The 13864-nt window shown below is 52.8% G+C and overlaps 2 protein-coding genes across 2 annotated transcripts; both read left to right on the top strand.

Annotated features, from left to right (window-relative positions):
- Positions 1-1622: 1622 nt before the first annotated feature.
- Positions 1623-1961, top strand: LOC138718661 (feather keratin-like). The gene has a single exon (XM_069853161.1). The coding sequence runs from the start codon at positions 1623-1625 to the stop codon at positions 1959-1961; it is 339 nt and encodes a 112-aa protein (XP_069709262.1).
- A 6795-nt stretch (positions 1962-8756) lies between these two features.
- LOC138718701 (feather keratin-like) lies at positions 8757-13525 on the top strand. The gene is made up of 2 exons (XM_069853201.1): positions 8757-9025; positions 13426-13525. The coding sequence occupies exons 1-2, from the start codon at positions 8757-8759 to the stop codon at positions 13523-13525; spliced, it is 369 nt and encodes a 122-aa protein (XP_069709302.1).
- The last annotated feature ends 339 nt before the right edge of the window (positions 13526-13864 follow it).

Raw genomic sequence — 13864 nt, 5'->3', positions numbered from 1 at the left:
CTCAATCCCTGTCTCCGTGTGCCTGGCAAAGGCAGTAAATTGTCCTGGTTCCCCTAAGGACACCAGATGAACACCACACATTACTGGTCTCCACCTGGACATCAAGGCATTAACCGCAACGCTTTGAGTGCACTTGGACTCCTGCATATTCCTTACTCACCGAAACATCCATCCATCAAATCCACATCTCTCTATCATAGAGACAAGTCTGTTGTGTGCAATAGAATCAAATGCTTTGCACAAGGCCAGGTGGATGAGGTAGCTCATCCTCCATTATCCATCAACGCTGTAGTCCCATTGAAGAAAACCTCAAAACTTGTGAGGCACAATTTGCCTTTTGTGAAGCCCTCTTGCCTTTCAGCTATCGCCTCCAGAATTTCCATCTTCCTTGACATAATATCCAGCAGGATCCACCAGGATTCGTGACCATGCCAGGAACAGAGGTAACACTGACAGGCTGGTTGTTGATTTGGGTTTCCCTTTTGCAGTCCATCTCGCAGGTCACTTCTGCAACACATACATTTTTGTCTTCTCTAGGAGCATGTGAGGCGAGAAATCATCAAAACTCAAGGAAAACACCAGCCTTGATTCTTTACTTTTATACAAACCTAGCCACTTTGATGTGGAAGACACAGATGCTTGTCAAACACAATGTCCCCTTTGAAACGACACGCTCGGGACTACCCACAACCTTTTTGTCTGTTCTGTGTCTGACAGCTCTGGGTCTCCCTGCTTGGGGTGCCTTCTTCCCAATGTACCCATGAACCACGCCACACGAGTGCCACATGACGACCTCATGGACAACATCCCAACTCTGTGATGCTTTGGTTGCCTCTTCGGCCCACCCTGACATGCACCATCACCACCAAGACTTAGACTTCCAGACCTTTGCCTTGAAAGCTGCCACCAGGGCCAAGTAGATGGCATGACATGTTGATGACCTTCTTGCCTCTCCTAATTCGGGCTGAGCTGGGTCAGGCTGCCAGGAAATGGGCTCCCATCATCACAACGCACTCACAAACCACACTAGAAATGTACCATGCGATTACCTCACTGACACCATTACACCTCTCCTACGCTTCGGTCACCTCTTGTGCCTGCCCTGACACCCAACATCGACACCAAGCCTTTTACCTCTAAGATTCTCACTTCAAAGCAGCCGCCACCACATAGTGGACACGTCCTCAAGAGGAGGACATGACATTGAAGAACTGGGGCAAGGAAAACACACCCCACCTCATGACTCGCCACGCTGGGCCAGGACACAGCTGCTGCCTGCAAAATGCACTCACGCACAAAGCCCGTCCCGCCCCTCACGCACCACCATAAAAGCTGGCCCAGCACCTCTCTCCCTCACAACCTTCCCTGCACACCGTCTCCTCCACGCTCAACAAGGTGAGTCTCAAAACCCTGAGGCTCCTTCTCCTGTCCAAACTCCTCCCTCTCTTCCACCATGCTCTGTCCCAGCCTCAACAGCCCACACGCCTCCCCACCACCACGAACCTCACAGACCCACCCACGCCTCCCCATTCCCCTGCCCTCCTCACACTTTGCCCCTCGCAAACCAACATCCTGACCCTTGCTCAACACCTTCTCTTCCAGGGACCCTCCACACCACACCCATGGCCTGCAACGACCTCTGCCGCCCCTGTGCACCCGCCCCGCTGGCCAACAGCTGCAACGAGCCCTGTGTCAGGCAGTGCCAGGACTCCTCCGTCGTCATCCAGCCTTCCACCGTGCTGGTCACCCTGCCAGGACCCATCCTCACCTCCTTTCCCCAGAGCACCACCGTCGGATCCTCTGCATCGGCTGCCGTGGGCAGCGAACTCAGCTACCAGGGAGTGCCTGTCTCCAACGGGGCCTTCGGCTATGGCTACGGCTACGGCTTGGGAGGTCTGGGCTGCTATGGTGGCAGAGGTCTCGGCTGGTTCGGTGGCAGGAGAGGCTGCTACCCATGCTAAGGGTCCTCTCCACCACCCTTGACACCAACCACTCACACCCTGGAAGCCACACCATGGGTTGAAGATGCACGTCCTTGCGCCTCGAACTTGCTCCCTTCCACTTGACGCTTCTGTCTTCTCTATTTCCACACCCACCCAATAAAGTTTTCCTGCATCCCAGCCTGAGAAGCCTCCTCTTCTTTCTTCTCCCAAGCTTCTTCCAACCCCACCCAGCACAAAGCCAAGGTTACAGTGGCCATTGGGGTGGGTAGAAAGAGATTACAAGCTCCTCCTAGGCTCTACATCCCCAGCCACAACAACAACACAGAGCAGCACAGGGACACTTCCAGAACATGACACAAGCCTTTCACTTTCCAACACATAAATTGCCCCTGCTCATGCACCACTATCCAGACCTCTGATGCCAGCTCCCCAGGAAAGCAGACACTTGACTCTCTTCCCCAGGACGACTCTCTCCCCACTACCGAAGGAAAATCACAGAACTGCAGAATCACAGAATGGTTGGGTTATTTTGGAAGAGATCTCTGGAGATCTCCAAGTCCAAACCTACTGCTAAAGCAGGGTCACCTCGATCAGGCTCTACACGAATGCATCCAGACTGGATTTCGGGAACTCCGGAGAAGTAGACTGCACTCCCTCCCTGGGCAGCCAATTCCAGTGCACCATCACTCTCACAAGAATAACATTTCGAGATGTTTGCTTGGGAAACGCAAGTTCCATTTTGTACCTGATGCCCCTTGTCCTGTAGCTGGGCACCACTCAAAATGATCTGGGCCCATCCTGTTGGCCAAGGCCCTGGTGATATTCATAAGCAGTGATAGGAGCCCCTCGTCCTTCTCTTCTCCAGGATAAACACACCCACATCTCTGCCTCTCCTTAGGAGACACAAATTCCAGTCCAAACATCATCTTGTACTCTACTGCAGTTTCTCCACTGGTACCTTTTCTGTCTTGAGTTGAGGAGCATGGAACGGGACACAAGACTCCAGATGCAGCCTCACTACTGCAGAGTAGGCAGGGAGGAGCATCTCCCCTGACCTGTTTATTACACACTTCTTCATGCAGCCCAGGATACTACTGGTCTCCTTGGCCAGAAGGGCACATTGCTGGCTCACGTTCAGCTTGGTGTCACATACAAACTCACTAAGGGTGCACTCAATCCCTGTCTCCATGTGCCTGGCAAAGGCAGTATATTGTCCTAGTTCCCCTAAGGACACCAGATGAACACCACACATTACTGGTGTCCACCTGGACATCAAGGCATTAACCGTAATGCTTTGAGTGCCTCTGGTACTGGCCCCACTCGTGAAAGCTGCGCTCGAGTAGGGGAACTCCTTCACATGGTGAAGGAGCTAAGAGAGGAGGTGAAGAGGCTGAGGACCATCAGGGAGTGTGAGAGGGAGATTGACCAGTGGAGCAGGGCCCTCTCACTAACTCAGCAGCCTGCTCGAGCTAGTGTGTCCGAACATCATCCACCTGCAAACTGCACGGTTTGGGGGAACAAGAGATGGGGAGTGGCAGCAAGTTCCTGCCAGAGGAAGGAAACCTGCTCCCCTCACCCAGACAGCAAAGCCCCAGATCCCCCTGGCGAACAAGTACCAGGTGCTGCAGGTGGAATCCAGCCCTGAGGATGAGGATGGTGTCTCCCACAGCCTAGAATCCTTCCCTAGGCTGCACCATTCTCAGAAATAGATAAAAACATCCTCCATCAAGAAGAGGAGGAGGGTGATTGTTGTAGGGGACTCCCTCCTAAAAGGAACAGAGGGACCCATTTGCAGACCGGACCCCCTCCACAGAGAGGTCTGCTGCTTACTGGGTGCATCAGGGAAGGAGGTAGCTAGAAAACTTCCTTCCCTGGTTCACGAGACAGACTACTATCCTCTGATAGTAGTCCAAACTGGTAATGACAACCTAACAAACAAAAAGGCCAAAGCCATCAAGAATGGCTTCAGGGCAATTGGGAGAATGATGGAGGGCTCTGGGGCACAAGTAGTATTCTGCTCCATCCCAATGCTAAATAGAGAGGAGCGGGAAGCCAGGATGAAGAATTCGATTAATACCTGGCTCCGAGCCTGGTGCGAGGAGAGGGGCTTTGGCTTTTTTGATCATGGCGGGGCTTACGCACCCCCAGGCTTTCTCGCTAAGGGCAGGACACATGCGTCTCCTAGCGGGGCTAAAGCCCTTGCTAGAAACCTAGCCAAGCTCATAAATCGAGCTTAAACTAGATGTGAAGGGGGAGGGGGTTGAGCCCAGGCTAGACAGGAACGAGCCTGGATGTGGGGAATTGGTGATTGGGAGAGGGTGCGCGGGTGAGGACCACCAGTACCTCACCGCACAAAAAGTGGGGGAGAACACACCTCGGGGTGCTAAGGAAGATGCAGGCACTCTGGTGTTAACTACTCCAGTTACCAGGCAGTTGGGAACGAACCCTGTTCCCTCTAGGAGGGCTGAAGGCTCGGCAGCTCAGCTGAAGTGCATTTACACCAATGCATGCAGCATGGGAAATAAGAAGGAAGAGCTGGAAGCTGTCGTAGGGCAAGGGGCCTATGATGTCGTTGCCATCACGGAAACGTGGTGGGACGACTCATATAACTGGAGTACGGCTATGGTGGGGTATAAGCTTTTCAGGCGGGACAGGAAGGGTAGGAGAGGAGGCGGGGTAGCCCTCTTTGTAAGGGAGGACTTGGACATCACTGAGATGGATTGTGGCGATCAGGAGGTTGAGTGCCTGTGGGTCAAAATCAGAGGAGCCCACCAGAAGGTAGATTTTGTGATGGGAGTCTGTTACAGACCACCCAACCAAGGAGAAGCAGCTGATGAGCTCTTCTATAAACAGCTGCGGTCAATCTCTAGATCGATGCCTCTCGTTCTGGTGGGAGACTTCAATCTGCCTGATATCTGCTGGGTGTACAACACGGCAGAAAGGAAGCAGTCTAGGAGGTTCCTGGAGTGCGTGGGAGACAACTTCCTCGCACAGTTGGTGAATGAACCAACCAGGGAAGGTGCCCTCCTGGACCTGCTGTTGGTGAACAGAGAAGGCCTTGTAGGGGATGTGGCGGTAGGTGGACGCCTAGGACTAAGCGACCATGAGATGATAAAATTTTCTGTTCTAGGTGAAGTGAAGAGGGTGGTTAGCAAGACGGTAACATTAAATTTCCAGAGGGCAGACTTTGATCTCTTCAGCAGGCTGGTTGGTGAAGTCTCATGGGAGACAGTACTCAAGGGCAAGGGAGCCCAGGAGGGCTGGGAGCTCTTCAAAAGGGTGGTCCTACCAGCTCAGGAGAAAGCCATCCCCGTGGTCCGGAAAAAAAGCCGGCAGGGGAGAAAGCCAGCTTGGTTGAATAGAGAGATCTTGAGGGATATCAAGAAGAAGAGAAATGTTTATGGCCTCTGGAAGAAGGGACAGGCCTCTTGGGTGGACTACAGGAGGGAAGTGAGATTGTGTAGGGAAAAAATCAGAAGGGCTAAGGCTCAGCTAGAAATTGGATTGGCCAAGTCAGTGAAAGATAACAAAAAATCTTTCTACAAATATATAAATAATAAAAGGCGGACTAGGGAGACCATACAGTCCCTGTTGGACACAGAAGGAACAACAGTAACAGGGGATGAGGAAAACGCTGAGGTACTTAATGCCTTCTTTGCCTCAGTCTTTAGTCATAAGGAGGGTCGTTCCGTCTGTGTACTAACCCAGGAGCTAGAGGAGCATAATGAGGCTCCCATGATCCAAGAGGAGGTGGTCAGAGACTTGCTAGCCCGACTGGACAGTCACAAGTCTATGGGGCCGGACGGGATTCACCCTAGGGTACTGAAGGAGCTGGCGGATGTGCTGGCCAAACCCCTTTCCATCATCTTCCAACAGTCCTGGAAGACTGGGGAAGTCCCACTGGACTGGAGGCTGGCTGATGTTGTGCCCATCTACAAAAAGGGCCGCAGGGAGGACCCAGGGAACTACAGGCCTGTCAGTCTGACCTCAGTGCCAGGGAAAGTCATGGAGCAGGTGATCTTGAGTGCTATCATGAAGCACATGCAAGAGAACCGGGTAATCAGGCCCAGTCAACATGGGTTCACAAAAGGCAGCTCTTGCCAGACTAACCTGATCGCCTTCTATGACAAAGTGACTCGGCTGCTGGATGAGGGAAAGGCTGTGGATGTGGTCTTCCTGGACTTCAGCAAAGCCTTTGACACAGTTTCTTACAGTGTTCTGCTTGAGAAACTGTCAGCCTCTGGCCTGGACAGGCGCACACTCTCCTGGGTGGAAAACTGGTTGGATGGCCAGGCCCAGAGAGTGGTGGTAAATGGTGTGAAATCCAGCTGGAGGCCAGGGACAAGTGGGGTTCCCCAGGGCTCAGTGCTGGGTCCAGCCCTCTTCAATGTCTTCATCAATGATCTGGATGAAGGCATCGAGTGCACCCTTAGCAAGTTTGTGGACGACACTAAGCTGGGTGGAAGTGTCGATCTGCTGGAGGGTCGGGAGGCTCTGCAAAGGGATCTGAACAGGCTGGACCGCTGGGCAGAGTCCAATGGCATGAGGTTTAACAAGGCCAAATGCCAGGTCCTGCACTTGGGGCACAACAACCCTGTGCAGTGCTACAGACTAGGAGAAGTCTGTCTAGAAAGCTGCCTGGAGGAGAGGGACCTGGGTGTGTTGGTTGACAACCGACTGAATATGAGCCAGCAGTGTGCCCAGGTGGCCAAGAAGGCCAATGGCATCTTGGCTTGTATCAGAAACGGCGTGACCAGCAGGTCCAGGGAGGTTATCCTCCCTCTGTACTCGGCACTGGTGAGACCGCTCCTCGAATCCTGTGTTCAGTTCTGGGCCCCTCACCACAGGAAGGATGTTGAGGCTCTGGAGAGAGTCCAGAGAAGAGCAACAAAGCTGGTGAAAGGGCTGGAGAACAGGCCTTATGAGGAGCGGCTGAGAGAGCTGGGGTTGTTTAGCCTGGAGAAGAGGAGGCTGAGGGGTGACCTCATTGCTCTCTATAACTACCTGAAAGGAGGTTGTAGAGAGGAGGGTGCTGGCCTTTCTCCCAAGTGTCAGGGGACAGGACAAGAGGGAATGGCCTCAAGCTCCGCCAGGGGAGGTTTAGGCTGGACATTAGGAAAAAATTCTTCACAGGAAACGTCATTGGGCACTGGAACAGGCTGCCCAGGGAGGTGGTTGAGTCACCTTCCCTGGAGGTGTTTAAGGCACAGATGGAAGAGGAGCTAAGGGGCATGGATTAGTGTTTGATAGGAATGGTTGGACTCGATGATCCGGTGGGTCTCTTCCAACCTGGTTATTCTGTGATTCTGTGATTCTGAGTGCACTTGGACTCCTGCATATTCCTTACTCACCGAAACATCCACCCATCAAATCCACATCTCTCTATCGTAGAGACAAGTCTGTTGTGTGCAATAGAATCAAATGCTTTGCACAAGGCCAGGTGGATGAGGTAGTTCATCCTCCATTATCCATCAACGCTGTAGTCCCATTGAAGAAAACCTCAAAACTTGTGAGGCACAATTTGCCTTTTGTGAAGCCCTCTTGCCTTTCAGCTATCACCTCCAGAATTTCCATCTTCCTTGACATAATATCCAGCAGGATCCACCAGGATTCGTGACCATGCCAGGAACAGAGGTAACACTGACAGGCTGGTTGTTGATTTGGGTTTCCCTTTTGCAGTCCATCTCGCAGGTCACTTCTGACACACATACATTTTTGTCTTGTCTAGGAGCATGTGAGGCGAGAAATCATCAAAACTCAAGGAAAACACCAGCCTTGATTCTTTACTTTTATACAAACCTAGCCACTTTGATGTAGAAGACACAGATGCTTGTCAAACACAATGTCCCCTTTGAAACGACACGCTTGGGACTACCCACAACCTTCTTGTCTGTTCTGTGTCTGACAGCTCTGGGTCTCCCTGCTTGGGGTATCTTCTTCCCAATGTACCCACGAACCACGCCACACAAGTGCCACATGACGACCTCACGGACAACATCCCAACTCTGTGATGCTTTGGTTGCCTCTTCGGCCCACCCTGACATTCACCATCACCACCAAGACATAGACTTCCAAACCTTTGCCTTGAAAGCTGCCACCAGGGCCAAGTAGGTGGCATGACATGTTGATGACCTTCTTGCCTCTCCCAATTCGGGCTGAGCTGGGTCAGGCTGCCAGGAAATGGGCTCCCATCATCACAACGCACTCACAAACCACACAAGAAATGTACCATGTGATTACCTCACTGACAACATAACACCTCTCCTACGCTTCGGTCACCTCTTGCGCCTGCCCTGACACACTTCAGCAGCACCAAGAATTTGGCCTCTAACACTCTCACTTCAAAGATGCCGCCAGCACCGAGTGGACACGTCCTCAAGAGGAGGACATGACATTGAAGAACGGGGGCAAGGAAAACACACCCCACCTCATGACTCGCCACGCTGGGCCAGGACACAGCTGCTGCCTGCAAAATGCACTCACACACAAAGCCCGTCCCGCCCCTCACGCACCACCATAAAAGCTGGCCCAGCACCTCTCTCCCTCACAACCTTCTCTGCACACCGTCTCCTCCACGCTCAACAAGGTGAGTCTCAAAACCCTGAGGCTCCTTCTCCTGTCCAACCTCCTCCCTCTCTTCCACCATGCTCTACCCCATCCTCAACAGCCCACACGCCTCCCCACCACCACGAGCCTCACAGACCCACCCACGCCTCCCCATTCCCCTGCCCTCCTCACACTTTGCCCCTCGCAAACCAACATCCTGACCCTTGCTCAACACCTTCTCTTCCAGGGACCCTCCACACCACACCCATGGCCTGCAATGACCTCTGCCGCCCCTGCGCACCCGCCCCGCTGGCCAACAGCTGCAACGAGCCCTGTGTCAGGCAGTGCCAGGACTCCTCCGTCGTCATCCAGCCTTCCACCGTGCTGGTCACCCTGCCAGGACCCATCCTCACCTCCTTCCCCCAGAGCACCACCGTCGGATCCTCCGCATCGGCTGCCGTGGGCAGCGAACTCAGCTACCAGGGAGTGCCCGTCTCCAACGGGGCCTTCGGCTATGGCTACGGCTACGGCTTGGGAGGCCTGGGCTGCTATGGTGGCAGAGGTCTCGGCTGGTTCGGTGGCAGGAGAGGCTGCTACCCTTGCTAAGGGTCCTCTCCACCACCCTTGACACCAACCACTCACACCCTGGAAGCCACACCATGGGTTGAAGATGCACGTCCTTGCGCCTCGAACTTGATCCCTTCCACTTGACACTTCTGTCTTCTCTATTTCCACACCCACCCAATAAAGTTTTCCTGCATCCCAGCCTGAGAAGCCTCCTCTTCTTTCTTCTCCCAAGCTTCTTCCAACCCCACCCAGCACAAAGCCAGGGCTACAGTGGCCATTGGGTTGGGTAGAAAGAGATTACAAGCTCCTCCCAGGCTCTACGTCCCCAGCCACAACAACAACACAGAGCAGCATAGGGACACTTCCAGAACATGACACAAGCCCTTCACTTGCCAAGACAAAAATTGTCCCTGCTCATGCACCACTATCCAGACCTCTGATGCCAACTCCCCAGGAAAGCAGACACTTGACTCTCTTCCCCAGGACGACTCTCTCCCCACCACAGAAGCAAAATCACAGAACTGCAGAATCACAGAATGGTTGGGTTATTTTGGAAGAGATCTCTGGAGATCACCAAGTCCAAACCTACTGCTAAAGCAGGGACACCTCAATCAGGCTCTACAGGAATGCATCCAGACTGGATTTCGGGAACTCCGGAGAAGTAGACTGCACTCCCTCCCTGGGCCACCAATTCCAGCGCACCATCACTCTCACAAGAATAACATTTTGAGATGTTTGCTTGGGAAACGCAAGTTCCATTTTGTACCTGATGCCCCTTGTCCTGTATGCCTGCTAGAGGTCATCACCATCACCCCTGACACTGACCACCCACACCCTGGAAGCCACACCATGGGTTGAGGATGCACCTCCTTGCACCTCGGACATGATCCCTTCCTCTGGCACTCCTGCCTTCTCAATTTTTTTCCCCCTCAATGAAGTTCTCCTGCATTCAAGCTTGAGTCGCCTCCTCTCTTCTTTTAAGGTTCTTCCAACCGCACCCAGCACAACACCAAGGCTACAGTGGCCATTGAGGTGGTTGGAAAGATGTTGCAATCTCCACGTATGGTTTATATGCCCAGCCACAACAACTATAGAGAGCAGAGCAGAGACACTTCCAGAACATGACAAAAGCCCTTCGCTTGCCCAGGCAAATCATGCCCATGCTAGTTCACCACTATCCAGACCTCCGATGTCAGCTCCCCTAGGTAACAAACTCTTGACTCTTCCCCAGGACAACACTCTGGCCACCACAGCAAGCAAAATTACAGAACTACAGAACCACAGAATGGTTGGGTTGGATTGGGTTGGGTTGGAAGAGATCTCTGGAGATCTCCCAGTCCAAACCTCCTGCTAAAGCAGGGTCACCTCAATCAGGCTGTACAGGAAGGCATCCAGATTGGATTTCAGTATCTCCAGAACCGGCTGCCCAGTGCTCCATCACCCTTACAATAAATCAGGCTTTGCTCATGTTCACGTTCAACTTCCTGTGCTACTATTTGCGCCCGTTGCTCCTTGTCCAGTAGCTAGCGTCTACTTAGAAGAGTCTGGCCCCATCCTCTTGACTCCTTCTCTTTGCATATTGATCTTCTTTGACGATTTCTCTTCTCAATCTTTTCTTCTCCAAGCAAAAGCAACCAGGGTCTTTCAGCCTTTCAAAGTCAGAGAGAAGCTCTAGGACTTTTAAGCACCTCCATGGCCTCCACTGGACTCTCTCCAATAGTTCCTTGTGTTTCTGGAGCTGGCGATGCTCCACCCCAGGACTTGTTTAAGGCCAGATTGGATAGGGGCTTGGGTAACCTCATCTAGTGGGATGTCCTTCCCCATGGCAAGGGGATGGAACTAGATGATCTTTAAGATCCCTTCCAACCCCAACTATTCTAGGATTCTATGTGGCCTCTCTAGGGCAGAGTAGATGGGGAGGAGCATCTCATTCAACCCTCTTGCTACACTCTTCTTGACACACTCCAGAATACCCTCAGTCTTCACCACCAGTGCACATTGCTGACTCATATCAAGGACAAGGACCTGGCATTTGGCCTTGTCGAACTCGCAGATTTGCATGGGCTCGTGTCCCTAGCTGGTCAAGGCTGCTCAGGCTGGCAACCCTTTCCTCTGGAGAGTCCACAACATCATTCAGCTTGGTGTCATCTGCAAACTGGCAGAGGGTGCACTCAATGCCATTGTCTGCGGCCCTGGCAAAGACCGTAAATAATACTGGTCTCAATATGGACTCCTGACGACACCAATCGTGACTGGTCTCTACCCGGACAACAAGCTATTGACCACAATCCTTCGGCATCCAGATGATTCCTTATCGACCAAGCGATCCACTCATCAGATCCACATCTCTCCATTTAGACAAGGACAGACCTTTCCTCTTGGGTATTCATCATACCACTCAGCTTGGTGTCTTCTTCAGACTCACTGAGGGTGCACTCACTCCCACTCTCTATGTCCCTGACAAAGACAGTGAATAATCGTTGTCCCAGGACAGACACTAGGTGGACACCGCTAGTCACTGATCTCCACCTGTACATCGAGACCTTGACCCCAGCACTCTGAGTGGAACAATCCTGCATAATTCTTACAAACCAAGAGGTCCACCCATCAAATCCACATCTTTCAATGTCAGAGACAAGGGTGCTGTGAGTGGCAGTATCAAATACATTACACAAGGCCAAGTAGATGAGGCCAGTTCCTCTTCCCTTCTCCACCAACACTGTAGCCTCACTGCACGCAGCCTCCATTTAGAAAAGGATGATGCGTGAGACACTTCCATATGATTTGCAGAAGGCCAGGTAGGTGAGTTCTGTTCCTCTTCCCTTCCCCACCAACATTGTAGACCCATCGCACAAAGACTCCAAATTTCTAAGGAACAATTTGCCTTTTGGGAAGGCATCTTGTCTTTCAGCAATCTCCTCCTTAATTTCCACACGCCTTGGCATAGTTTCCAGGAGGATCTGCCACAATCCGTGACATTGGCAGGCACAGAGGTGACATTGACAGGCTGAGAGTTGACCTGGGTCTCCATTTTACGTCTTTAAAATGAGAGTTACCATCTGCTGCCTTGCTGAGGGTTCACTCCATCCCACTGCTCATGTCATTGCGAAGGATGCTGAACAGATTTGTTCCCAAAGATCCACTTCCTGGGCTACATTAATTGAGATTTCCCTCCATCAGGACGTCCTGCCACCCATCACAAGCCTCTGGCCCCAACCATTCAACCACTTGGCAGTTCAACTCGCTGGTCACTTATGCAAAGCATGCATTTTGGTCTTTTCTAGGAGGATGCAAGGAGAGAAAACATAAAAGGCTTCACACAAAATTCAAGGTAAACACAAGCCTTTGTTCTTTCCCCCTCTACAGACCTACTCACTTTAATGCAGAAGATGCATAGCTTGGTCAAGCATGATGTCCTCTTCAGAAATCCATATTCATACGTCCTCATCAACTTTTCTGACCAGGGTTGAGCAGTGGTTTGTGTGGCTACCAGCAATTGCCATTTCCTCCTCACAATGCACCCACAAACCACACGACAAAAGTGCTAAGCAATGGCCTCACTGACACCATTACACCTCTCCTACGCTTTAGTCACCTCTTGCGCCTGCCCTGACACACGTCAGCAGCACCAAGTCTTTGGCCTCTAACACTCACACTTCAAAGATGCCGCCACCACCAAGTGGACACGTCCTCAAGAGGAGGACATGACATTGAAGAACTGGGGCAAGGAAAACACACCCCACCTCATGACTCGCCACGCTGGGCCAGGACACAGCTGCTGCCTGCAAAATGCACTCATGCACAAAGCCCGTCCCGCCCCTCGCGCACCACCATAAAAGCTGGTCCAGCACCTCTCTCCCTCACAACCTTCTCTGCACACCTTCTCCTCTGCACTCAACAAGGTGAGTCTCAAAACCCTGAGCCTCCTCCTCCTGTCCAACCTCCTCCCTCTCTTCCACTACGCTCTGCCCCAGCCTCTCCCGCCGACATTCCTCCCCACCGCCACACTCGCCACAGAACCACCCCAACCTCCCAACAACCCTGCCCTCCTCACACTCCACACTTCAAAACCCCCATGCGCCACCACTTGCTCAACACCCTCTCTTCCAGGGACCCTCCACACCACACCCATGGCCTGCAACGACCTCTGCCGCCCCTGCGCACCCGCCCCGCTGGCCAACAGCTGCAACGAGCCCTGTGTCAGGCAGTGCCAGGACTCCTCCGTGGTCATCCAGCCTTCCACCGTGCTGGTCACCCTGCCAGGACCCATCCTCACCTCCTTCCCCCAGAGCACCACCGTCGGATCCTCTGCATCGGCTGCCGTGGGCAGCGAACTCAGCTACCAGGGAGTGCCTGTCTCCAACGGGGCCTTCGGCTATGGCTACGGCTACGGCTTGGGAGGCCTGGGCTGCTATGGTGGCAGAGGTCTCGGCTGGTTCGGTGGCAGGAGAGGCTGCTACCCTTGCTAAGGGTCCTCTCCACCACCCTTGACACCAACCACTCATACCCTGGAAGCCACACCATGGCTTGAAGATGCACGTCCTTGCACCTCGAACTTGCTCCCTTCCACTTGACGCTTCTGTCTTCTCTATTTCCGCACCCACCCAATAAAGTTTTCCTGCATCCCAGCCTGAGAAGCCTCCTCTTCTTTCTTCTCCCAAGCTTCTTCCAACCCCACCCAGCACAAAGCCAGGGCTACAGTGGCCATTGGGGTGGGTAGAAAGAGATTACAAGCTCCTCCTAGGCTCTACGTCCCCCGCCACAACAACAACACAGAGAAGCACAGGGACACTTCCAGAACATGACAC

This window comes from Phaenicophaeus curvirostris, chromosome 3, assembly GCF_032191515.1.
Source record: "Phaenicophaeus curvirostris isolate KB17595 chromosome 3, BPBGC_Pcur_1.0, whole genome shotgun sequence".
Taxonomy (NCBI): domain Eukaryota; kingdom Metazoa; phylum Chordata; class Aves; order Cuculiformes; family Cuculidae; genus Phaenicophaeus; species Phaenicophaeus curvirostris.
The sequence above is the reverse complement of the archived record's forward strand: the minus strand, read 5'-3'. Positions and strand labels throughout refer to the sequence as shown.

What these genes read in the sequence shown, in the direction of transcription:
- LOC138718661 (XM_069853161.1), top strand. Translation starts at nt 1,623, where the DNA reads ATGGCCTGCAACGACCTCTGCCGCCCCTGTGCACCCGCCCCGCTGGCC.
- LOC138718701 (XM_069853201.1), top strand. Translation starts at nt 8,757, where the DNA reads ATGGCCTGCAATGACCTCTGCCGCCCCTGCGCACCCGCCCCGCTGGCC. An exon ending in GGCTACGGCTACGGCTTGGG is followed by an intron (nt 9,026 to 13,425) that starts AGGCCTGGGCTG and finishes CTCCAACGGGGC; the next exon opens with CTTCGGCTATGGCTACGGCT.